The sequence below is a fragment of the Dicentrarchus labrax genome, unplaced genomic scaffold, assembly GCF_905237075.1.
Source record: "Dicentrarchus labrax unplaced genomic scaffold, dlabrax2021, whole genome shotgun sequence".
NCBI lineage: Eukaryota > Metazoa > Chordata > Actinopteri > Moronidae > Dicentrarchus > Dicentrarchus labrax.
In genome coordinates, this window is record NW_026136717.1 from 2,743,670 (window position 1) to 2,768,977 (window position 25,308).

At 39.8% G+C, this 25,308-nt stretch overlaps 2 protein-coding genes across 2 annotated transcripts; both read left to right on the top strand.

Annotated features, from left to right (window-relative positions):
- The first annotated feature begins 157 nt into the window (after nt 1-157).
- cunh4orf54 (chromosome unknown C4orf54 homolog) lies at nt 158-22,814 on the top strand. Its single transcript, XM_051375457.1, has 2 exons — nt 158-4,752; nt 19,176-22,814. The coding sequence occupies exon 1, from the start codon at nt 158-160 to the stop codon at nt 4,730-4,732; it is 4,575 nt and encodes a 1,524-aa protein (XP_051231417.1). The 3' UTR covers nt 4,733-4,752; nt 19,176-22,814.
- LOC127379219 (nuclear factor 7, ovary-like) lies at nt 10,516-16,824 on the top strand. The gene has a single exon (XM_051428563.1). It carries the CDS (start codon nt 12,872-12,874, stop codon nt 14,258-14,260), a length of 1,389 nt encoding a protein of 462 aa, XP_051284523.1. The 5' UTR covers nt 10,516-12,871; the 3' UTR covers nt 14,261-16,824.
- Nucleotides 22,815-25,308: the final 2,494 nt, after the last annotated feature.

The following is a 25,308-nucleotide window of genomic DNA, read 5'->3' on the forward strand; positions in this document are numbered from 1 at the left end:
GCGTTTCCGTGTCATCAGACTGTCTGTCTAACCGGACACGGAGCTTTGCGCGCAGGACCATCTCAGCCTGAAGGATTGGGGACTCCTGGGGGGCTCCATCTCTGCCGTTTCTTTCCTGCCAAGCACCTAATGTAAACTTAAACCTGCCGGTTCAGCTATGAAGTCTGAGCAAAGCTGTGTGGAGACACCGGTTACTCTCCGGTGGGTCAAAGATCTGCTCCAAAAACTGGCGCACGGAGAAGAGGATGCCCCGGAGAAGCAAGACGAGAGCAACTATGTCGATTTGGAGTTAGTGGACGTGAACACAGGCGCAAAACCGGAGAAAGACTGTCGCTTTGGTGACAGAAAGCAAATGTCTGTGCTTATCAACAGTAGCGCACCCGGAGCTCCGCGCGCAGCGGAACCAAAACAAGAGTTGGCAATTAAAACTGAGACTGAAACTAAAAAGAAAGAGGATTCTGGAGTTGGTAAATATACAGAATATGTCAAGGAGGGTCCCTCTGATCCACCTTCGTCCTCAGATCGCCCTCGTCTTAACGCAAAGTCAGATGATCGCCCGAAACCAGGAGATAACAGCGAGCGCGTCATAACGCTGCCCGAGGTGCCCAAAAAAGAAGACAACAAAAACACACCAGGAGACGAGGAATTACACAGCAGTGATAATTACTGGAGCGGGAGAAGTGAGTCGGATGATTATGAGGAGGATGATAATGATAGTTTGGTGCTTTGCGGCGACTACGCCCAGTGCGTAACGGAGGACGAGTCCCATTACATTACGACGCACGAGATCCAGCTCTCGGAGCTTTCCGATCATGAAGGGGACTACGACCTCGGGGCGGGCTCCTCCACCAGCTGGGACATTGAGGATGACAACCAGGTGTACTCTTTTGTCGATTACGCGTCTTTTGACGCTGATGGAGCGGCGGGGGAGAGGGGGGACGGCCGCCAGCCGCGCTCTCAGGGCGCAGCAGCAGTCAGCACTCTGCTTGAAAGTGATCTGTGCGACGCGGCCAAGTTCACCAGCTCAGATGAGAGTGTGTCAAAGCCACAGCAGCAGCAGTGCAGTGGCAACAGTGCGGGGCAGATCCACCTGTCAATCAGAACCACTTCTCGAGCTATAAATGACCCTATCCAAGAACAGGGAAATATTCTTTATCATGCCAGGCGCTCCGGAGACATGAGCCGCTATGTGTTTAGGGGAGTTGATGGGAAGGCAGAGACGTTGTGTGACAGGGCGAAGTGTTTCATAGCCGCGCCCGGACGCTTACACTTTGGCCGCAAATTGAGGGGAAAAGAGGTCACCGGGTACTCCAGCGGTGCGTCCAGCGCTGTCAGCGAGCTGGACGACGCTGACAAGGAGGTGCGCAACCTGACAGCCAAAGCCTTCAAGAGCCTGGCTTACCCTTACTTTGATGCCATTAATTTCAGCACCTCCAGTGAGTCCTCTGCATCAGAGCATGGGATAGGCATAAACAGGTGGTCCACGTTTGTCGACCTGAAGTATGGCAATATGAATGTGTCACAGGGACTGGACCAAAGTGTGGTTTCCCATCAAAACTCAACGGCCTCATTTGAAATCGCCAAAAATGTAGACAATAGAGGTTATAAGGGCATTGCACTGGCAAGCATCAAACCGCCCACCAGCAAGATCTTCACTCTGAGTGGCAATCCCCACGGCGCATCATCATCTACAAATAAAATAGAGTTGATGGGGAAATTCAGTCCAGGTCACAGTGGGGTGATCAGACTCACAGAAACTCTGAATTTTCGTTGCAATGTCAAATCAGGGATGTCTGAGGGAGAAAGACGCACTAACTTTGCACAAAACGCCGCAGGATCACGTTCCACGGATGAAGTTACCAACAGTTTGCCAAGCGACCAGAGGAGAGGGGCCAGCCAGCCGCCCTCCAAAACCATGGAAGACACACACAAGAAAGCCATATTCGCCTCGAGCCTGATCAAAAATGTGATTTCTAAGAAGATGCAGTTCGAGCAGGAGCGCAAGATGGAACGAGGGGAGATAAGTGAGCCGCATCAAACACCTTCTCCGTGCTTTCTGCACCAGGAGAGCGACAGGGGGAAGGGGAGCAGGGAGCTGCACAGACAGAGCTCCAAGTTTTCCGAGAGCAGCTCTGACTACACTATAATGTGCTTGGATGAATTAGGGGACATTGTGGACAGCGGCTCATGTGATACCAAGAGCGACACTCGGAGACAAGACACGGCCGCTCCCGCACCAGAAACTAATTTGGAACCGGCAAATGAAGCTGGAATCGATACTAAAAAGGGCACATTGGAAGCGTCCAAAAGCACGCTGCTTCGCAGCCAAAATAGCGCATTCAGATGCTGGAAGGACGGGGAGATAGAGTTTCAAAAGGATAATAAAAACGATCAAACTCCAGAGGAGAAGCCGCTTTCAGCTTACGACAAAGAGGGCGAGGGGGATCAGTACTCATCGTGCAGCGGCAATTTGACTAAAATGTCCCATTTGTTTGTGCCAAGTATCCAACTGCTGCCCAGTGACGGAGAGTTCGGACAGCAGCTGCAGAACAGGAATTATTCTCCATGTGGAGACGGAGGAGGGATACAACTGCGCTCTGACAACACTTTATACATCGCAGACTCCAGGAGCGTGACTACATCTAAATCTCCGGAAATTAAAATTAACTTACGGAGTGTCAGAGACAATAAAACAGAGGCTTTTGGCGTCTCCAAACTGCGCGCTCCTAATATAGGCTGTAACACATCCAACCTCATCAGAACAGATGACTTCAAATGCCAGGCGCTGGCTGCAGCTTTGAAGGGTGAGTGCTCAGATAAAGTGCCGCATTTCATGGTTAGAGACATTAGAGATAATAAAGGAAAACTGCAGACGCCCATACACCAAGTGAGAGACGTGCGTAAATTGGTTAAAAGTTCCTATCACTTTGTGTCTTTGGATAACAACGAAAATAAATCCATCTTTGCCTCTGCTGACAACTATTCAGAGCAAAAGAAGCAAATGCCCAATCGAAATCCTAACTCTGTGTCCCCTATAGTGATCAAATGTCAGTCTGTCAATACAAATAGTAACGGTAAACAATCTGGAAATCCTATGGAGTTATCTAAACCGGAGCCGTTTGACACAGACAGATCATCTCCAGAGGGCGCCAAAAGCACTCCACTGCAAAGGGCAACAGACAAAGCACCCATAGCTAACTCAAATAATTCCTCAGAAGGAGACAGTGGATTGAGAAGTGAAAGCAGAACAGCTTCAAAGAGGCAGGAAAAAATGTCAGACATCACAGATAAGAAACCTGAATCAAAGATGGCGAACCAGGGGGCTTTGGAAAAACTCCAGGCTGCTGTGAAAACCATGGAGCAGCTCTATATATTTGAAAGAAATGAATGGAAAAGGAAGAATAAGCCCGAGCCACTGACAGACAGCCACGTGCTCTCACTGATAACCAGCGAGCAGCACGCAGAACCTGAGGAGGAAGGAGCGAGGGGGTCCAATGTGGACAAGATGCCACCAGCGGTAGCAGCGTCCCCCGGCACTGACAGCCTGCTGAGGCGAGAGGACAAGCTCTTTCAGACTGCCGGCAGCCGTGATGAAAGGCGGGTTGCTAAGTCAGTGCAAACCACCAGCACCACAGGGAACAAAAACATGTTCAACATCAGCTCTAGCCTGAAGGCCTCCGCAAGCGCAAGGACGCCCCAGCCAAATGCTGTCACACAAACACCCTTCAGCACCAAAAGCTTCGTCCCAAAGTCCCCAAAATTGCCAGCGTCCTTAAAAATCAATCATACAAAGCTAAGTGCACATGAGGGAGCTGAATCAAAGGAGCTAGAGAGGTCCATGCAGGAGCTCTGGAGCACCTCAGCTGACAACGAGAACTACCTGACCCTTCCGGTCAAGTCTCACGCCAGCAGCAACCAGCAAGCCTCATCTGCTGATAAAACACCAGTGTACACCTTTACCACCCAGACAAACCCAGCCACACCTTCAGCACAGTTTGGACCCAGCTTCAGGAGCCGGGAAGACCATAACCAATCCCCTAAACGCTCCAGCATTGTGATGGAGACACGCTCGCCAGAGATCCCTCCTGCCACCATCTACCACTCCTTGCCGTTGGGCATGTCCACCAATCAGCCTCAGGTGTACTGTTTCTCCCCGGCAATCACCCCCGCTCCCACCCTGGACCCCTACCAGGCCACCCAGAGGAAGATGCTCCTGGATCCCACCACTGGAAACTACTACTTGGTGGACACTCCCGTGCTGCCGGCCACCAAGCGTCTCTTCGACCCTGAAACAGGCCAGTATGTGGATGTGCCCATGCCGCAACCTCCTATGACCCCAGTGCCCATGCCAATGTCACCGTTGGCCCTCAGTCCAGGGGCATATGGACACACCTACATGTTCTACCCGGGCTTCATGCCAACACCATCCGTGATCCCGGCTAGAACGCTGGTGCAGTCACAGATGTCGATGCAGTCAGAGGCTGAGAGCATGGAGAAAGCCTCGTCGCAGCAGGCTGAGGGCATGTACATGGAGAGTCCCTTCTACATGGCCACTGGGAAGTCTCCCCAGGCCTCCGGGGTTCAACAGCAGGCTGCCGCCAACAGGCCAATGCAGGGCTTCTCCAGCGTCAAGCAGCCGGTTATCAGCATTACCTCCCAACAGGGACCCCGGATCATCGCCCCGCCCTCGTTTGACGGCACCACCATGAGCTTCGTGGTGGAGCACAGATGAACGGCAGCTTACCTGGACAGGTGAGTACCTCTGACCATTTAACAGTTTGTATCAGGTTTGAGTGGATTAAGTGATAATGTGCCACATTGCGTTAGATTGATGTGTTGTTGGTAGTTTAAAGAATAAGCATTTGTTTTCATTTTAATAGCTACTTTAATACATTCACCAATCTAAATATGATGTGTAAGGGATCACAGCTAATTTCTGCACTTTCTTGATTTGTAATTTGAACTTTTGATAACCAAGACGGTAACTGCATGAACAGTAGTAGTGTAAAAACAATTACAACAGTATATGATCGAGTATACAGAATGAATAGCCATGGATGTGGGGATGGGCCCATAGTTGCGCCCTTGTACAGGGTCCAGAATTTTGTGCTTGATTGATTGATTTGTGTGCACACAGGGAGGATGTTTAGGGGGCACCTTTTATTTTGAAATGCTTTAATATAGCACTGGGATGGGCTGACTGGATGTTTCATTAGATGACCTATTTTTAGAAAAGGCTGAATTGAAGTGTTTTATTTATCAAGGCACACAGGTAATCATTTTAGTGTTGTCATACGGTATTGTTGCTGAATACCTCTCCATCATGGACTGGATTGTTTCTTGAAATGTAACAGATGGTGGTCATGACTGACAACATGTTGCATACTTCAAAGGGTGTGGTGATGAATAGCACACTCCATTATCAAGGGATATGATAGGCTGTCAGTGAGCCAGGATGTATTCATTATGTGCTTCTATGGCAGTTTGCATTTAATGCATTTCAGTTTTCTTATTGCTATTGATAAGGTGTATTTTGCTGTTGTTTTGTTGTCTAGGCTTACTTTATGTCACACAAGAGTATAAGACTTGAGCATCCCAAGTACCTTTCCCCTCCAACTGTCAGACTGTCCTGTTAGCATCAAGTGCCATTCTGCTGTGACCATAGGGCAAAAATGAAGCCTAACCCTGTGTTTGAAAGAGGTGTCTCTTTTCATTCCTGCCTCTTAGGAAGTCTTAGCACACAACAGGACACCACTACCGCTAGGGCTATGGCACAAGCTCTGCTGTGTGTTGGTTGTTCCTCCCATGCACTCATTTACAGGATTAATTTGCATTTCTTATTATAATAGTCTAGTATGAGCTCTAAATCAAAGTGTCAGTGTGAAAGTATGGAATGTTACAGCTCCACGAGGTAACTTTTATAAAAATACCTTTTTATCATATTTATGGACCAACTTTATCCTGACAGCAGTACATGTGACGGATTATTGCAAATGTAAATGTTGAACACTAGGAGGAGCCAGAGGAACCTGATTTTTAATCAGATTTTCCAGAAAACGTAGTCAAATATGACCAGAAGTTATTTTTGGTAAAATTACCTACTGCAGCTTGAAAAATGTTAAATTAGTTCAAATTAAATAAGGTGTTATAAAGTCAATAATCATATGAATAAATGCAGACAAAATATATAACATAGCCATGTAATTGTAAAATAATCCAGCTCATTATTATAAAAATGTATTTCACCCTGCCTCTTTTCACAATAAAATCTATATTTCAAGTCATTTTTATTTCATTTTAGCAGTGTAGTGAAAATGTTATTTCACACTAAAATGTTCAAAATTAAGTAAATAAATACTACATTTTGATACATATGAATAGATACGGACAAAATGGCCCTGCCCTCTTTGTCTTCACTGACACAGTGATGAAAAGTGGTGAAAAAAGTGGCATTACGTAAAAATTACGTAAAAATTAAAAAAAATTACTTGCAGCAAACTCTGTTGTTGAAAAAAAGGAGGATGAAATAAGAATAATAATTATTTTAGAATTTCATTGTTTATATTGTGTCTGTATTTATTTGTATGATTATTTATTTTAGTTTTTTTAAACACTTGCCTCCATAGTGCCCCCATTCATCTAACCTGGATTGGCGGCACACTCTCAATCTGACAGTTTAACATCTAGCCTACAGGAAACTTAGGCAACAACAACAACAAATCTACAAATTTTGCAACCAACATGCATAAAAAAGGAAGACATGAAGTGATTGTAAAGTTTGCAACTGAGCACTTCAGCAGGCGCTAGCACTCACAAGCTGTGAATTGTGATATCAGAGCAGTGATACAGACGATTAGGCTGATAAAAGATTCTTCCGAGGTGTTTGAATGTGTGTGTGTGGCGTTGGGGATGTAGCATGTGCAGTGGAGTAAAAGGTCAGGCGATGGCAGGCGTTGGTTATGTGTATACACGGACTGCTTCAGCTGCTGCTGGATGTCAAGAGGCTGCCTGGCAGGTCAGAGTCGCTGTGGGGTCAGCCGGCTTTTTATAGGAGCAGTCATTTAAAGACAGAGAGAGTGAGAAGCCAGGTTCACATGGCCACTGATCAGCAATTACATAAACACAACACGCAGCATAGCAGCAGATAGCCTCGTCTGCAATGTGGGTGAACTTTTGGAGTTCCCCTTCATCTGAGAATGACAGCCGCATACTGGAGGGCTCAGTTATGTTTATACAGTAAACAGATAGTCTGTGGTCTACAGGTTGCAGAAATGAGCTATTGAGTGAAAGGTAGTTTAAATCCTGCGTGCAAAAAAATCCTGGTGTGTGAGGAAAGTCAATGAGCAATGATCATGTACCTCAACAACTATTGTCATGGGGCCTTTAAACCCATTAATGTTAAGGAAAAGTTTTTTCTGTTAGAGGTGGAAATACAAAATTAAGGACACGTACACATGACAAAATCAACATTTTTTGATTTTGCATATTTATCATGCTTTAATTGGTAGATAAAGTTGATTTTCTTTTAAAAAATGCTAAACACATTGTATCACACAGGAATACATTATAAAATGTCTGTAAGGTCTGTAATGGCAATGCTGGACCAAGAAACAAGCTACAGATTAACAGTCCAGAATATGTGTGTATCAGAAATTATGAAGACCTTAACTTTCTAACCTGTTGCTGAGGTTTTTTTCCTGGAAAATAAAAGAATAACCCTGAGTGACCAACGATCAAAAAAAGTATGTTAACAACTTGTTACTTGCACTGTATAGTCTCATGCTTTTACCAGTTTGAAACAATAGATTTGTGCTTTACTCAGCTTGTACTTTAAGTGCTGTATAGGAAATTATACATTTCCAGTGTGGACATTAGTTAATGGGTTTAGGCTGCCACGATTAGGTCAACCTTGATTTTGCTGTCATTGTCCTTTCTTAGAACAGATAATGCTTCACCTACCAGGACTGTTTGCAAGAATACAAAATGTTGAAACTATAGATATGAGAGAACATGTTGCTGGTTTTGTGTTATGGAAGTTCATTCATGTGAAAACTAAGTAAGCAGTGATTAGTCCACATGGGCAAAATCTAAGAGTGTAAATAGATATATTACAGAACAATGTTTTGATCTTTCAGAAATTATGTGACACAGTGTAATCAAACTGCAGTTGTATGACGACCTAAAACGGCTCAAAAACATAAAAGAAACTATACATTTTTTGCCATGTTAGCGATGTAGCTCTGAGGAAGGTGGTCTGTTGGAAGGTCCACCAGACAGAAATATCTCAACAAAGATCAATTTTGTATAGACGTTAATGGTTTCACCAGAGGATGAGTCCTCCAGACTTTAGTGATCTTCTGACTTTCCGACCAGGTCAAAGTTTTAATTTGTCCAATACTTTGGTTTTTGACCACATGCCTGCATAACTAATGATATTCCCATCATCCTCAGCTGTACTTTGTTTTTAGTGGCAGTTACCAAATGGTAGCATGTTAACGTGCTAAACTGACATGGTAAAAAAATATACCTGCTAGACGTCAGCATGTTAGCATTATAAGCATGTTAGCATATGGATGTTTGCATTTAGCCAGAGAGAATAGGCAGCGCTATTAAGAGGCTAGGGGAAGCTTAAAATGATCACTGAAAAAAGTGAGTCCCTTCACCAGCTACCTCACGTAGGTTTAGTGCTGTCAGCATCGCACTACATTGAATCTGCCATTCAGTACCCACACACTGGTATTCAACATAGACCAGGGAGTTTGTCCACCAGTGGGGAAGCTTCTCTGTTTCACGTCACTCACGTGAGCACACCTTTCCCATTATTTTTTGTAATGTAAAATTAGCTAAGTTGTGAAATTATGGATGGATTTGTTTTGAAACCTACTTGGACAGAAGTTGGATGAAAACGTTTTAAAGCAACAACCCGCAGATTTGAAAATGTCAATAGTGACTTTAAATATATTTTTAATAATTGGGTCGATATGTCTGTTTTGTGTGACCTCTGCTGTGTTACGCTCTTTTAAGTTGCATATTTGCTGATTTTTAAAAAACAAATATGTTTTGGGGGGGGAGGGGGGGGGGGGGGGGGAGAGGAAGAGAGAGAGAGAGAGAGGGGATGGGAAACAGCAAAGGACCACAGGTTGGATTCAAACCCATGGATGCTCTAGCAAGGACTCAGCCTTGGTACATGAGGCACCAGCTCCAACAGGTGAGCTACCATGGCGTCCCCTACTGCTGATCTGTTCTGCCTCTGAAGCTGTTGTGGTCTGGGTAGACTAATGTGCTGTTTTAGGCTGTTTTGTGCTGTGTTTTTTGGGGTGGTCAAGTTGGCCTTGACCCACCCTTTTCTGGTGAAATATAATTACGGGGTTGAGTCTAACTCTAATGAATGTTAATTTGAATGAATTTGTTTGTGTGAAGAACGATAACATAAAATTTGATTGTAACTTAGAGTTGAATGTTCACAGTTGAGGTCCATGATGAAGTTTGTATTTGTCATCAGTAGCCCAACACCTTATATCACTAGAGCCACCTATGGCTGGAAGCATTATTGTGCCTGAGTACAAAAGTATCAAAAAGGGTTCATCTGTCTGTCAAGACTAACATGTCCAATTATCTGATTGGTTGTTTCCTAGTTGAAAGAATTTTAATTTGATGTGATCTGACTTAACTTGACAAAGACAGACAAGAATGTTCTGACTACTGTTATAAACATTGTTCAATCCAAGAGTGCAACCACCATGCACTAGCTTGATGTTTGATCATTCATTAAACTGGATTTGCTGAGTCATAATACATCATCTTCTTCCAGTAACCTGTAGCCACACACCCATACCAACACCTTCCTTTGCTTTGCTGTAGTGTTGCTGTCCGTCTGAAGGAACCCTCCCTTCTGCAACTACACAGTAGTGAGGGCTGACAGTTAAAATGGGTTTCCACTTGGTAGTGATGCATTTTTAAACATTAAATAATGGTGATAGTGTGACTCATTTTAAAATTCACTTTTTATTTGATTCAAAAATGTTTGATATGTTTAGCCCAGAACTTCCGCAGCATACAGATTGGTTACCAAATACGAATTATGGGCTGTCGATTCTAAAACCACACATGTAAATAAGGGAGTCCCATCAGGTTTAATAAAGAGAGTTTTAGAAGAAAGGTGATTCAGAGTAAAAGCCATAAACTAATTATCTTAACTAAGTATCTGCCTGCTGTGTTCTCAGTAATAAATACTCTGCTCAGGTTTTTCAAGCCGAGATGGATTTCTCTTGTCCTGCTGTCATGCAGACACAGCTTCTGTAAAGCCTGCCTGCAGAGCTGGTGGGCAAAGAAACCGATTCACGAGTGTCCAGTTTGTAAAAGAAGATCTTCGAGAAGTGACCCACCCAGTAACTTGGCATTAAAGAACCTGTGTGAAGGACCATCAGCAGCCAGTGTGTGTTGTCTGTCGAGACTCAAGAACACACACCAACCACAGATTCAGACCCCTTGATGAAGCTGCAAGGGATTACAAGGAGGAGCTCAGGAAATCCCTGAAGCCCTTACAGGAGAAACTGGAGACCTTTAATCAAGTTAAAGTTAACTGGGATCAAACAGCAGAACACGTCAAGGTCCAGGCTCAAAACACAGAGGAGCAGATTAAAGATGAGTTTAAGAAGCTTCACCAGTTTCTACTAGAAGAAGAGGAAGCCAGGATCACTGTGCTGAGCGACAAAGAGGCACAAAAGAGTGGCATGATCAAGCAGAGGATTGTGGCTCTGGGTAAAGACATAGCAGCTCTCTTAGACACAGTCAGAGCCACAGAGAAGGAAGTGTCTTATTCCTGCAGAGCTACAAGACTGCAGTGAAAAGAGTCCAGCAGCAACCCCTGCTAGATGATCCACAGCTGGCCTCAGGAGCTTTGATAGATGTGGCCAAACACCTGGGCGACCTGGCCTACAACATCTGGAACAAGATGAAGGAGATGGTCTCTTACACTCCTGTGATTCTGGATCCAAACACAGCAGAATACAGTCTCTTTGTGTCTGAAGGTCTGAAAAGTGTGAGATTTGGAGAGAGAGATACACAGCTTCAGAGAAACCCAGAAAGATTTGAAGACTACATCAGAGTCCTGGGATCTGAGGGACTCACAGCTGGGATGTTGATGTTAGAGATGATGCAAACTGGGCAGTGAGTGTAGCAGCAGTCTGTTCTAACGAAGGGAGAGGTTCTGACTAGGTGCTAGTCAATATGGTCTGTGATGGTAAATACAGAGCGTACTCTCAACCATCTACAGACAAAGCTTTCTCAGTGAGGAACCTGTTTAGGAGGCTCAGAGTGAGTCTGTCATTCTCTGACCCAGATACAAACATTTACTCATACACTTTCCACTGAGAGGCTGTTTCCCTTCATTGACACTCTAAATACAATGCCACTGAGAATCTTACCAATGAAAGTCACTTGAAGGATGTAGTTGAAGATGTAGATGATTATGCATATGATGGTGATGCTGGTTACCAGGATGATGGTGAGATGTATTTTTCTTGAACATGAATACAATTTATTTTGCTATAGATATTTTATTGAATTACTATATTTACAGTATGTCCACTATTCTATTTATATAAATGAACAGATATGTGTGTGTGTGTTTATTTGTGTGATAAGAACAGACAACAAATGCATGACAGGCAGCTTACACAAAGAGTGTGTGTCTGACTAACACCCTGAATTGTTGTTGTCATTTTTTCCTCCAAAATAATCCTAATGTACTGAGTCACATTAGTGCCCAAAGTATGTTGGCAATGTTCAGTCTGCAAGGTGAAAATCAGAGAGTGTACAGGTAAACATTTGTAAGTGCAGAACATGTCTAGCACAAGCAAAGGCAGGTTTGTAAATAGAAAAGATAATTTGCTTCCATCAAATCAACCTGCAGTCATGTTCAATTTATACACAATCAAGAAAGTTTTGAAGTGTTGTTATGGAAATCTAATGCTAACAAAATTTCATTTAAATGATGAAACACAATTATAATTGTTTTTTATTTGGGTTTGTATGTTTTAGGACAAAGTCCTTGCATAAACACATATGCAACGAAAGTGTAAAATTCAATTATCCAAATTTCATTTTTATTTCTAGATCTAAAAATGCATCACGACTGTCAAAATAAAAAATGTCCTTGCAAGTTGTTTGCTGTTTTGCTTCCTCGCTCTGATGCCTGACAGTATGGGTCAGAGAGATATGGGTGACTTTGGCAGGCCAGTGGAGTAGAACTGATGTATTTTCAAACATGGAAATCATAATGAAAGATTCATTTAACTGTTGTCCCACAGAAATATGGGTCATTAATTCAAATTTTATACACAGCTATATTATATTCTATCCTACACTTTTAAACTCTTCTTTTATATTTTAAAGACAGTTAATAAAACAGCATATTAGCATACTGGACTGTTAACCAGCAGTTCAGGGGAAGTTAAGTCCATAAGAATACAATGCCCAATGTACAGTGAGAGCAGTGGTTTTGAATGCAACAAACCCCTTGTTGGCACACTTCATGGCTTAGCAATTGAAGAAGTGTGCTGACAAGCTCCACCCATTCATACAAACCAGGAAAAACTGTGTTGGCTGAGGACAGAGTCTCACACCGAGAGACAGACAACAGGATACAAAGTCCAAAACATCCCCTGACAAAGAAGAAATAAGGAGTGAAGGAGTTACTTGGAATACTGGAATACTGCTGTCCCCACTGGTTGCTGACTGCACATCTTTAACAGAGAGTTTTAAAAGATTCACAACTCAAAGTGAAAGCAACTTTCTAGAGCCACAACTTACCGACTGACTTCCTGTTTGTATCTGCAAGTATCTGCTTGCTCGGGTTTTTCAAGCAGAGATGGATTTCTGTTGTCCAATCTGTCACGACATCTTCAAAGATCCTGTTTTGCTGTCATGTAGCCACAGCTTTTGTAAAGACTGCCTGCAGAGCTGGTGGGCTGAAAAAACGATTCACGAGTGTCCAGTTTGTAAAAGAAGATCTTCGAGAAGTGACCCACCTAGTAACTTGGCATTAAAGAACCTGTGTGAAGCCTTCTTACAGGAACTTTCTCTGGAAGAGAAAGCTGCTGCAAGGTCTGAGGCTCTCTGCAGTCTGCACTCTGAGAAACTAAAGCTCTTCTGTCTGGACCATCAGCAGCCAGTGTGTGTTGTCTGTCGAGACTCAAGAACACACACCAACCACCGATTCAGACCCCTTGATGAAGCTGCACAGGATTACAAGGAGGAGCTCAGGAAATCCCTGAAGCCCTTACAGGATAAATTGGAGACCTTTAATCAAGTTAAAGTTAACTGGGATCAAACAGCAGAACACGTCAAGGTCCAGGCTCAAAACACAGAGAAGCAGATTAAAGATGAGTTTAAGAAGCTTCACCAGTTTCTACTAGAAGAAGAGGAGGCCAGGATCACTGCGCTGAGGGATGAAGAGGCACAAAAGAGCGGCATGATGAAGCAAAGGATTGTGGCTCTGAGTAAAGAGATTGCAGTTCTTTCAGACACAGTCAGAGCCACAGAGAAGGAGCTGAGAGCTGGAAGTGTCTTATTCCTGCAGAGCTACAAGACTGCAGTGAAAAGAGTCCAGAAGCAACCTCTGCTGGATGATCCACAGCTGGGCAAAGGAGCCCTCCTAGATGTGGCCAAACACCTGGGCAACCTGACCTACAACATCTGGAACAAGATGAAGGACATGGTTACATATTCTCCTGTGATTTTGGATCCAAACACTGCAAAATCTAGTCTCTTTGTGTCTGAAGATCTGACAAGTGTGAGAAACACAGGAAGAGACACACAGCTTCTGAAAAACCCAGAAAGATTTGAAGACTACTTCACAGTCCTGGGATCTGAGGGCTTTAACTCAGGGACTCACTGCTGGGATGTTGAAGTTAGAGATAATGCAAACTGGGCAGTGGGTGTGATAGCTGAGTATGTTCCAAGGAAGGGAGAGATTCTGGCTGGATACTGGGAAATATGGTTCCGCGATGATAAATACAAAGCATACTCTCCATCACTTACAGATAAAGCTCTTTCAGTGAGGAATCCAATCAGGAGGATCAGAGTGCATCTGGACTGGAATAGAGGAAAGCTGTCATTCTCTGATTCAGATACTAAGACAAACATTTATACTTTCTCACACACTTTCAGTGAGAGGCTGTTTCCCTTCATTAACACTCTAAATACAATGCCACTGAGGATCTTACCAATGAAAGTCACTGCAAAGCTGGAGATGTAGATTATTAAGATGTTCATGTTGGTTATCAGGATGATAGTGAGATGTCTTTTTCTTTAATATTAATACCACTTATTTTGGTATGCATGTTTTATTGAATCACTATATTCACAATATGTCCATTATTCTATTCTTATAAATGAACAGATATATGTGTTTATATGTGTGATTAGAACAGACAAAATGTTTGTGCCGAGACAGACACTCAAATGCTAGAGTGTATAGTGTAACATTTCCTCCAAAATAATCAAAATGTATGGAGGCACATACAAAAGTGGCAAAAGTATGTGAGCAGTGATCAATCTGCAATGTATGAGTGCACAGGTAAATAGAAGGCAAGTTTGTAAATATAAAAGATTGTGTGTCAAATCAACCTGCATTAATGTTTTGAAATGTTGTTATGGAAGTCTAATGCTAACAATATTAAATTGAAACCATTCAGTGAATTTCATGACCTGTTTTTTAGGGGGTTGCATGTTGTAGGACAAAATCCATGCATAAACACATTTGCAACCAAAAGTAAAATCCATTAAAACAAATTTCATTATTATTTCCAGATTTAAAAATACATCACTGCTGTCAAAATAAAGACAAGGGAAATTAATTTCTATTCAAATTGAATACATACATACATCAAATGCCAAATTTGGTTATTGTTTTGTATGAGTTTCTTACTGGAGAGCCCTTGTGTTATTTAATTTAATTACTTTAAAAATAATTCTTGCTGGAGAGAAAATATCTGTTAAAATAAAATATAAATTACAAAGAAAATTCAACTGGCTACCAAACAGACCTTTCATTTATAAATTGACTGACTGCTAAACCAGAAAATTAAAATTTGAAAATAAACTTCAGCTTTTGCATTTGTTTTCTATTTATGTCACAATGTATTTATAGGTCATATATGAAAACAAATTCAACTGCTGGTTTGCATTTTTATATTTAGTGATGGTGGCCTCAGCCTAGGCTTGGTTCCTGAAATGTGTCAATGTTAATCTAAACACATAGGGTTCCTCATTCCTGGCAATGAAATCATTGTGTTGGCACATAAGCCATAAATGGCACCGCTACAGGGGACTCTTAGAGAGAATGTTAATCCTGACTCTGATATTGCTGCAGTACAATGCAATGCTTTAGTATGAAACACACCCCTGATCAGTAAAATGTCTTTGTTTAGCATTTACAGGACACATCCCGACAAACTTGATTTGTGACTATCAAGCAGGGTGTAAACAACAAAGGAACCAGTCTTATTAAGGCATAAGCTCCTCTGAAAACACGATTTGTGAAACTTTGGGCGGTCTATGAAATATTGACAATATGCTATTTTCCATGCACTACCAGTTTTCACATGTAAAATTTGGCTATTATTGATGTATGACTCATACATGAGGGTGATTCATCTGTGATCATTAATTCATAATTCTTCTATATTATTTAATAAAGATACCGGCATGCATGCTATTCTTGCTATCACCAAGTGTGTATCATAGACTTTACTCGCTTTAACTCAAAGGGTTAGGTATTTGACGCTTGCGTTTGATCTCTCAATTACACTGATTATTCAGTATCAGATGTCCTGACTTAAAGCAGCTATGAATGTTAGCAACAGTCACAGTCAGTCCTCTCCTTTTGGCACGTACAAGCACACTGCTATCATGATCTAAACCAGGAAACACAGATTGTTATTATATGGACAGAGACACACACCCATATCTATGGATTGCAACACACCCCTGATCTCTTCAAAGATTAAAGAGTTTAAGAAGCTTCACCAGTTTCTACTAGAAGAAGAGGAGGCCAGGATCACTGCGCTGAGGGAGGAAGAGGCACAGAATAGTGGCATGATGAAGCAAAGGATTGTGGCTCTGAGTAAAGACATAGCAGCTCTCTCAGACATAGTCAGATCCACAGAGAAGGAGCTGAGAGCTGGAAGTGTCTCAGTCCTGCAAAGCTACAACCTGACCTACAACATCTGGAACAAGATGAAGAACATTGACTGCTGTACTCCTGTGATTCTGGATCCAAACACTGCTAATACAAACCTCATTCCATCTAAAATCTGACTACTGCAAGACACACAACAACAGAAAGAGAGACACAGCTTCCAAGTAACCCAGAAAGATTTGAAAACCTCACCACAGTCCTGGGATCTGAGGGCTTTAACTCAGGGACTCACTGCTGGGATGTTGAGGTTAGAGGTGATGCAGACGGCAGTGGGTGTGATAGCAGAGACTGTTCCAAGGAAGGGAGAGATTCTGACTGGGTGCTGGTCGATGGTAAATACAGAGCATACTCTCCACCATCTTCAGACAAAGCTCTCTCTGTAAAGAAGCCACCCCAGAAGATCAGAGTGCATCTGGACTGGAGCAGAGGAAAGCTGTCATTCTCTGATACTAACACATACGTACACGCCTTCTCACAGACTTTCACAGACTTTCACACAGCAAAGTGTGTTCACATTACGTACATTTGTATTGTTGTATTATGTAATGCTCCTCAGGACTTTCGTGACCTATACTTTGATTTATGAGAAAAATGCCTGCAATTATATAATAATATTCCCATCAGCCTCAGTTGTATTTTGTTTTTAGTGCTAATAACAAATGTCACTACACTACTTTGAGTGAAGACAACAGTAACTCCAGAAAAGCTGAAGTTGAGAAAGAATTGTTTTCAGCTCACTGGTTAAACTGTAACAGATGCATAGGATGTAATTCTTAATTTATAAAATTTGTTTCTGAGCTTTCTATTTACTCAAATTTTTAAAATGATACTCATAATAATGACCTTAAAATGAATATAATACACCTTAATACAGCAAATTCTACTATGGAGTCTAAACATGATCTTGCAGTTACTGCTACTCTGCTAAGCAAACACTGGGCTTTTTACCTGGACGAGTTTAGTTGTTATTTATTATTCATGACTGTATTTAGCTTCTGCTTTATATTTGTGGGATAACAAACTAAATAATAAAAATGTTAGTTCACCAAAATCCATATTTATCAGTTTATTTAACAGTTAGTGGGCAAGTAAAGTCAGTCGAGGCTAGCTGTGGTTATCTCTAGCTATAGCTTTAACAGGATTTGACTCTCTGGCTTCACGTAGGTGTGTAATTGAGCATTTGGTTTGGTTTTTAGCTGTGTTTTGGAATTATAGATTTCTATGGGATTAAAAAATGTAACTCAAAGCACTTCAATTCTTGGTTTGGCCTATAAATTAAAAAAATGATTCTGGCATGGTATGCCTTCTTTTATTTCTTTCAGGAAAACATTTATTATGTTTATTTTGAGTCTTGTAATATAGTCAAAATGCCAAATTCAAACTAGCATAGATCCTGTATTACAGTTTATAGTTGTTCTTGACTTTAAGGATCCATCATGATATTTGTGTGTTATACATAATGTAAGTTAAATATGTGTCAGTCAAGTTTTATTGCATATCTGATGTTTATTTTAGCTCATTAGCTTAATGCTAACACTTTTCTTATGGGTTTTTTTGTTGTATTGATATGTTGCTATACAGTACATTACAGAATCAGAATCAGAAAATACTTTATTGATCCCCAAGGGGAAATTTGTTAACTGCAACAGGCAGCATGCACTGTCGGCGCATGCACACTTCATTGAAATAGATGATGAATAGATGATTACAGGCTAAGCACTGACCAGCTCCTATTCACTCACTATACCTGGTCTATTTGCAATTAGAATTAATAATTAAGCTGTTAACAGACTAAAGAGGTTTTGGGAGAAATTACATTTTCTATCCTTTGAATTTTATTTGGTTGACAGGCTTTGTACTTGGATATCTCTGGGAAATAATTTTGAGACGAAAAACCTCAAGCATAGTGTAAATAAAGACTGATGGAAGCAAATTCTGCAGTTGTCCTTTTTATTATTATTCTGTCTTGCAGCAAAAATATCTAATATTAGTCCAGGAACTTGTTAAATCAACTTTACTTCAGTTTAACTGACTACTTTTGGTAAAACCGATCATAATATTCTTTCAGGTTACCTGAAGAAGTGAGTTAGTATAGCTGGTATACCTGTATTATATGCTCCCTTTTACATTATCCATATCCACATTTTGCTATGTCTCTTTGCTCTGCTGATGCCCAGATTTTTATATTTGTTAAACATGGGCAATAAAAATCACAACAAAAACTGAAAATCTGATTTGGGACAAAGACCAGAACTTTGTCCAAATCAGACCTGCATCCCTTCTTATCTTTCTGACAGCTCGAAGAAATTATAATTTTTTGTCTCTACATTGTAATTAAGTATATTCTTTTTGAAGCCAAGAAGCTGTAACACATCTGCTTCAACATTACCAACTATAACAGCATTCTTGTATAACCCTGGAGCTGGAGCTACTGGCTTCTGGGAAGTGCTATATAAGTAAATATAAAATATAAAATAATATATAATAAGAATGACATATGACAATATTAACATAAAACATAAACGCACCTGTATATAATTAACAACTCTTAAATATGCATATTTCTTTGCTCATATGACAAATTGTGGAGTATGTGTTTATAGCCTTTACCAGACTTTGGTTCAGATATTTGGTTGGGACAAACTAATGCCCCTTCCAAGCAGAAAACGACTAACATGAACATGATGTCAGAAAGAACAATAAAGTAAAAATGAAATGGCAAATTAGTCTAATTATCAGGCTAATTATAAACAAATCACTAATCTGCACTCAAAACAGAATTGCAAATTGCTCTCAGGGCCTTCCTAAATCTTAAATTAAATATTGCTTGACTGATTGTTTAATATTTTTGTCACTATTAAGCTTCCGTACTCCTCTAATGTAGCTGTTTAGGGAGCAACAGGGTCATGGAAAGGAGTCAAAGCAGGCTGTTTGTTATTTTAATGTGTTTTGTTTTCTTGGTTCCCAACAGGGCTGAACTCTGAATGGATGCTGGACTGCTCTGGGTTTTGGCCTCTTCGTTGTGCTATGTGTATTTTATTGGCTGGAGGTGACGGGTCAGCGCCCTTGTATAAGAGGGCTAATTTACATCCAGTTTCTCCTTTTCTAACTTGTACAAGATGTGTATAAAGTATGTATTTGTTGCTGCGTTTTATAAAATCATAGGCCTATATTGACTTTTCTAGGGTAGTAATCAATCACACCCTAAAGTGATCAGGGTTTCATTCTAAAAAATCTTTATTTTTAAGATCATGTAGTTTTTGTAATGTAATTTTACAACACATTATTGCATAATTATTTTTATGATGTGTTGGATTGGTGTCACTACTATTGCTTCAAAATGCATGAAAGTCCGCATTTACCACCACGTGTTTTGACATACCTGGAAATGTTATAATTGTATAATGAACCTATACAGTGATTGACATCCTAGAGATCTCTCATCATGCACTTCTCCTGCATTGTTCATTTCTGAACATGTTATATCACATTAGAAAATTTCATCTAATGACCACCTATAGACAGTTTTTATACAGTATATGGAAGCCCTGAGTGGCAAGTCAGAAAAAATATTCTGTTGATCCATTTTTTAAGCCTGATCTCAATTGGTTTCTTTCCTGTGTTTATGACTTAACACAGTTGACTAATCAACTTGCCAGATGATTTTCTTTTTGTCAGATCAGTGTTTGTTGTTTTGTTGTACTCATTTGTACTTAGTGCACAACTAGCCCTTGTTCTAAATAGGACTCAAAGCATTCATGTTTTCTTTCAGGTATGTTTTAATTTATCTTAGCGCCAATTAAAATACATTTCTAACCATAATAGAGACACCTATAGCACATAACTTGATAACATACAATAAATGTACCATGAGTGCATGGAGAAATAAAATTCACCTTGAAGAAAACATGAAAGAAAACTTGCCAATACTCTTTTCTTACTGGAATATAAAAATAAAAAAAAAAAATATTAAAAAGGTTTAATAAGGGAGCTTTCTACCATAGCAGGCAGGGCAAAGAGGGACTTCTAGGATAACTCCACTGTGTGACCTGTTTGACATGTATTTCTATGTGTATCACTGTTAGTAAGTCATTATTTTGACACTGATTTATTGTTTTGTACTTAAAATTGTTCACAGACTGCGGATCTGCTGGCCAGTCCAACCTACCCTTCATTTTAAATCACCTGTTGGAAATATGTTACTTTTCTGTCTTTATGCTAAGAAACTAGAAAGTCCAGTCTAACCCAACATCAAGCATTCTTTTATAATAAGTGCAGTAACAATGATGCTACTGTTATAAAGAATACCCTATTGAAAAGATCGTTGTGAATTGAAAAGTCTATAAGAAGTGTTCATGTATTCAGATATTGTACTATATTTAAAGAGATAAACCACATGGATTTTAAAGACTGTGTTGTTGTTTTAGTTTGAATTATGATTATGGAAGTCAGTTTTCTGCCTTCTGAGCTGCTGAAATGTTGTAATGTAGAAACTGCTAAGCTGTGATCACTGTTTTGGATTGAAATGTTGCTCCATCACTTCTCTGACCACAGTCAATATATTTATTATGACTGTCAAAAAGTCTAAAATGCAAGGGCTAATTTGCCCACATTACAAAAAACTAAACAAAAAACAATCTGATTTGCTCTTACTGGGAGATTGATTTTTTTGTGAGCTGAATTTTAAGGTTCAGTGTGTAACATTTAAGAGTACCTATTGGCATAAATGGAATATAATATTTATTACCTGAATATGGGAATCGTTGTGTTTTTGTTACCTTAGAATCAATCTTTTATATCTACCGACACTGCAGGTCGCCTTCCATGGAGTCTGCTATGTTGAACTGCCATGTTTCTAAACTTTAGAAATGTACTTACTTTAGAATCTAAAGTAGCCTTAAAGGGACAAACTAAACACTGGCTCTAGATGGAGGCACTTGCATTTGTTTGCCCTTCACGCTTGGAAGTGAGGGAGTTGTGATCTGCAAATGCCACTAAATCCTATACACTAGTCTTTCAAAAGAAGCCAACAACACAACACAACAAAAAAAAAAAAAAATAAATTATGTGGAAAATGGATTGCTATAAAGATTGCTAATCCAAGTGCATGGATTAATATACCAAACAACTCCTAAACTGAGTGAACAGCATAATCTGAGATTGAGAATTAATATTTTTTTAAAAAAACTGAAAAACGTGTAAGTGTTATGGTAATGTGATTTGTTATTTACAGTAAAGTATGTTTGCTACAGTTGTTAGCCTTTGTTTTCATTTAGCTGATATGACAATTTATTATGTTATGTTATGTGACTTCAAAGCAGTTTTTTTCAAAGATAATTCCTGCTCTTACTCTTAATGCCAGATCCCCGAACCTGTATAAAAGAAATTACCCAAACTATGTGCCCAGTTTATAGCAATTTGTTTATAAAGTTTATCAGTCTGTCCACTTGGTTCGTCAATCTGTCTGCACAGAGGCCAATATGTTCTTCTACAACATGACCCCTGGCAAACTGAAGATGAAGGTTTTTATTTTCAATGCTGTGGGCACAACAAATAAAATGCCACTCACCTCCTCTGTGTTGGGCTGGAGGCAGAAATCTCAGTGACAGATATCTCTACACCCAGACAATATAAAATCAAACTGAGTGTATGAGACAACTAGAAGTAAAGGAGAAAAGTGTTTTTTTCTGATTTGGGTGAATGAACCCTTTAAATGTGGTGTTCATAGATTCACTAGATTCACTCACTTCCTGTATGTTAACTACCAAAATAAAATGATCACATTATATAGTAGAGGTGTGCAATCCAAGGAAAAAATAACATCCTAATATTTTCTGGCAAGTTGACAATAACCTTTTTTATTATTATTATTCTGTTTCTACCAATTGAATGTGATGTTAATCTTCCAAAACTGTGTATGTACAATTATGAATTGATCCACAAATAATCTACTCCAATGTGCACTTTTCCTTTTATCACATTTTAATAGTTGGTCCCACTGATGAAGCTAGGTCTCTTGAATTATTTATTCAGACAAATCCTCCGTTGCCTTGGTTTGTGACTGCAGCAATACTTTTGTTGATACAGTTTTTGAGTGTGCATGGGTAAAAACTTTATTTTCTTTTACTTCTGCGCAATCAAGTAAAAATACAGCTTGTTGTTTAGAGAAATTAAAATCTGTGTGTGTAAGTGTAAACACTTTTTTCACAGGGCAAGGCCTGATTTGATTCGGGTACTTGCGCAAGGACACTGAAAAGGTTGGTTTGAAGTAAAACAGATGGTAAATTCTGTGAAGGTAAAAGAAAGTAGAATTGTTATGAAGAGAAAAAGTAAGGACATTTGTGACTTTTGGAATGAGGGGACTTTTATGTGGAATGAAATGGTGAATGCACATCAGGGACAGGTAGGTTTAGATGGATAGAGAGAAATGATCTTGTCCAAAGAGAAATTAAAGCTCAAATAAAGGCCTATTTTAGGTTTTTAACTTTGATGTGTTTTGCCTTCATGTACAGTGTTGGTTCAAAATTGTGTCATATAAGAGATGATTTATCAGATGCTGATGTTAAATGTTTATTGTGAAAATGTAATAAATATGAAACCATTTTGCAGACCTCTCTATTATATTTTTCATTCACTCTTGATGTGAAAACATGACGCGTAGAATGAAGCACAGACACAGTTCGTCCATTCCACATCCAAAACAATAATGTTAGAGATTTCATACTAGTTAACAGGATTTTTGCAAAAAACCACACAGAAACACAATGGAGGTATCAGATGTCTGGTTATCTTTAAGTGCTCAGTCCCTCGATCCTGCGTGGCACCGTTGAGACAAGTTGCCATAGACAGCATCAGGTGAGTTGGTAGGATCTGTATGAACATATAAAAGAAACAAATCTTCCAAAATAAGGACCAAGACAGTTCTTTATGGAAGCCTTTTCAGGGACATGAGAAAATAAAATCTGGTAAATGTACCATGGTTTGATGTAAAAATTGTTTTCTCTTGTGTGTTTATGTAAAAAGGTTTGCCAGATGAATTTTTTTTTTTTTGTCAGGATCATTTATGTGTTTCTAAATCCACTTTTGCCTCTTGTGGCTGAAATAAGTATTACAACAACCATCACTATGAAAAAGGATCCTGACCAGAAATGAAAGAACATAAAAAGGATTATCCTGAAAAAAGATTTTGACAAGAAAAAACATTTTTCCACCTGTTTAAGTCATAAAATACCAGAATTTTGGATCAGACTAAGTCTAATGGATGACCAGAATTTTCTTTTCACTTGCCTCTCAGGGGTTCTGTAGTTCTTAAAATAGGTATCAGGATTATTTGAATTAATTTAAAATAACATCTTTGGGAATAGGATTTGCATCAATCTCATGTCTGTATGTTAAATACAGAGCTAGTGTTTAGGTTAGCTTACCATAATATCATCTCACTCAAATAAAGCAAATAATCATTTGAATTAACCATTCTTTTAACTCAATAAATGAGCCTGGAAATGGAATAAACTCTTCAGAGAAAGAGGTTGTACTTGGATGCTCCTCAAATATGATAATGTCCAATCTGTCCTGTTGAGGAGTTGAGGTAGTCTGTCTAGCATCAGTTGTTTCAGGCAGCTGATGACTATAGACATTTATATTTTCCATCTTCTGAAAACTCAGCACTGACAAATTACCGGCACGTTTGCAAAGGCCAAAAACCGGCTTAGCACCGTTGAGGCTGGAATGTGTGCTAAATAAGCAGCCTGGCTGTGGGTCCATATAGAAACTGGGTTAGGAGGGGATGTAGGTGGATGGATGCAGGATCATGTTGCAGAGCCCTAACTGTATACACACAGAGGCATTTAATGCCAGTGTACATGCAGCGCATTCCATTACAGAGCCAGGACACACACACACACACACACACACACACACACACACACACACACACACACACACACACACACAGAGCCATATGTTGCATCAGAAATTATGAGGAATATAGCTGGGTGACACAAGATTTTTCAAGGGATTTGAATTTAAATTAACAAATGAACTATTAACAATAACATCAAACCACAGAACATAATTCACATATTACACAAAATGTAATATGTTGGGCACCTGGTTGGCTCACCTGTTAGAGCTGACGACCATGGATCGACCTGCGGCCTTTTGCTGCGTGTCATCCCCTCTCTCTACCCCCCTTTCCTGAATTGATATAATATTTATTAATATTGTTTATACTTTATTTAATACAAGTATTTTCAGTTAGGTTTTACCCCCTTTCCTGAATTGATATAATATGTTTATTAATTACTTTAAACCTTTAATACCTTTAAAAATAATCCGATACATTCTTTGGTTAAAAAGTTCTAATTACTCTGTTACGAATGGCATAGTCATGGGTAAGATTCCATTCATTAATCAGTAAGTAAACCTGAGGGGGAATATGACAAATGCAGATGCTTCCATATAGGTTAGAAGATTTTATGGATGGTTTGGGTCATTTTTCCGTTTAGGGGGGGGGGTCATTACCTTATACTTGGAAACATTTCAACCCTGACAAAATAAAAATAACAAAATGATGTCAAACACGGCTCTTACATTCAGGGGGGTTACCTTTAAAAATAATCCGATACACTTACTAATTACCTGTTAAATATAGTCAGTAACCTAATCTAAGTAAACCTGAGTATGACAATATAACCTAACTTGATTACCTTCCGTTACTTTTGGAGTACCTCAAGACCAAATATGTATTAATAAAAAACTGTTGCTCCCAAGCCTGTTTACATTGTACAAAGAAGTCTATATTTCAGTTTATTATACTGATAATATCATTTTACCAAATGCAATGTTCCAATTCAATGTATGAAACATTAATTAACATAATTAAAAGAGAGAGCATCATTTGTATAGTACAGAATTTATTCATTTTATTAAAATGCACTTTGACAATCTTTTGAGAGTTTTTAATGACTGTACATCCATCATATCCATCATATTCATCATATCCATCATATCCATCACATCCATCATATTCATCACATCCATCATATTCATCATATCCATCATATTCATCATATCCACGAGCCATTCCCAAAACTCCCTGATTC

Bases quoted from the DNA above. Each gene is read 5' to 3' on its own strand.
- cunh4orf54 (XM_051375457.1), top strand. From the start codon at position 158: ATGAAGTCTGAGCAAAGCTGTGTGGAGACACCGGTTACTCTCCGGTGG.
- LOC127379219 (XM_051428563.1), top strand. From the start codon at position 12,872: ATGGATTTCTGTTGTCCAATCTGTCACGACATCTTCAAAGATCCTGTT.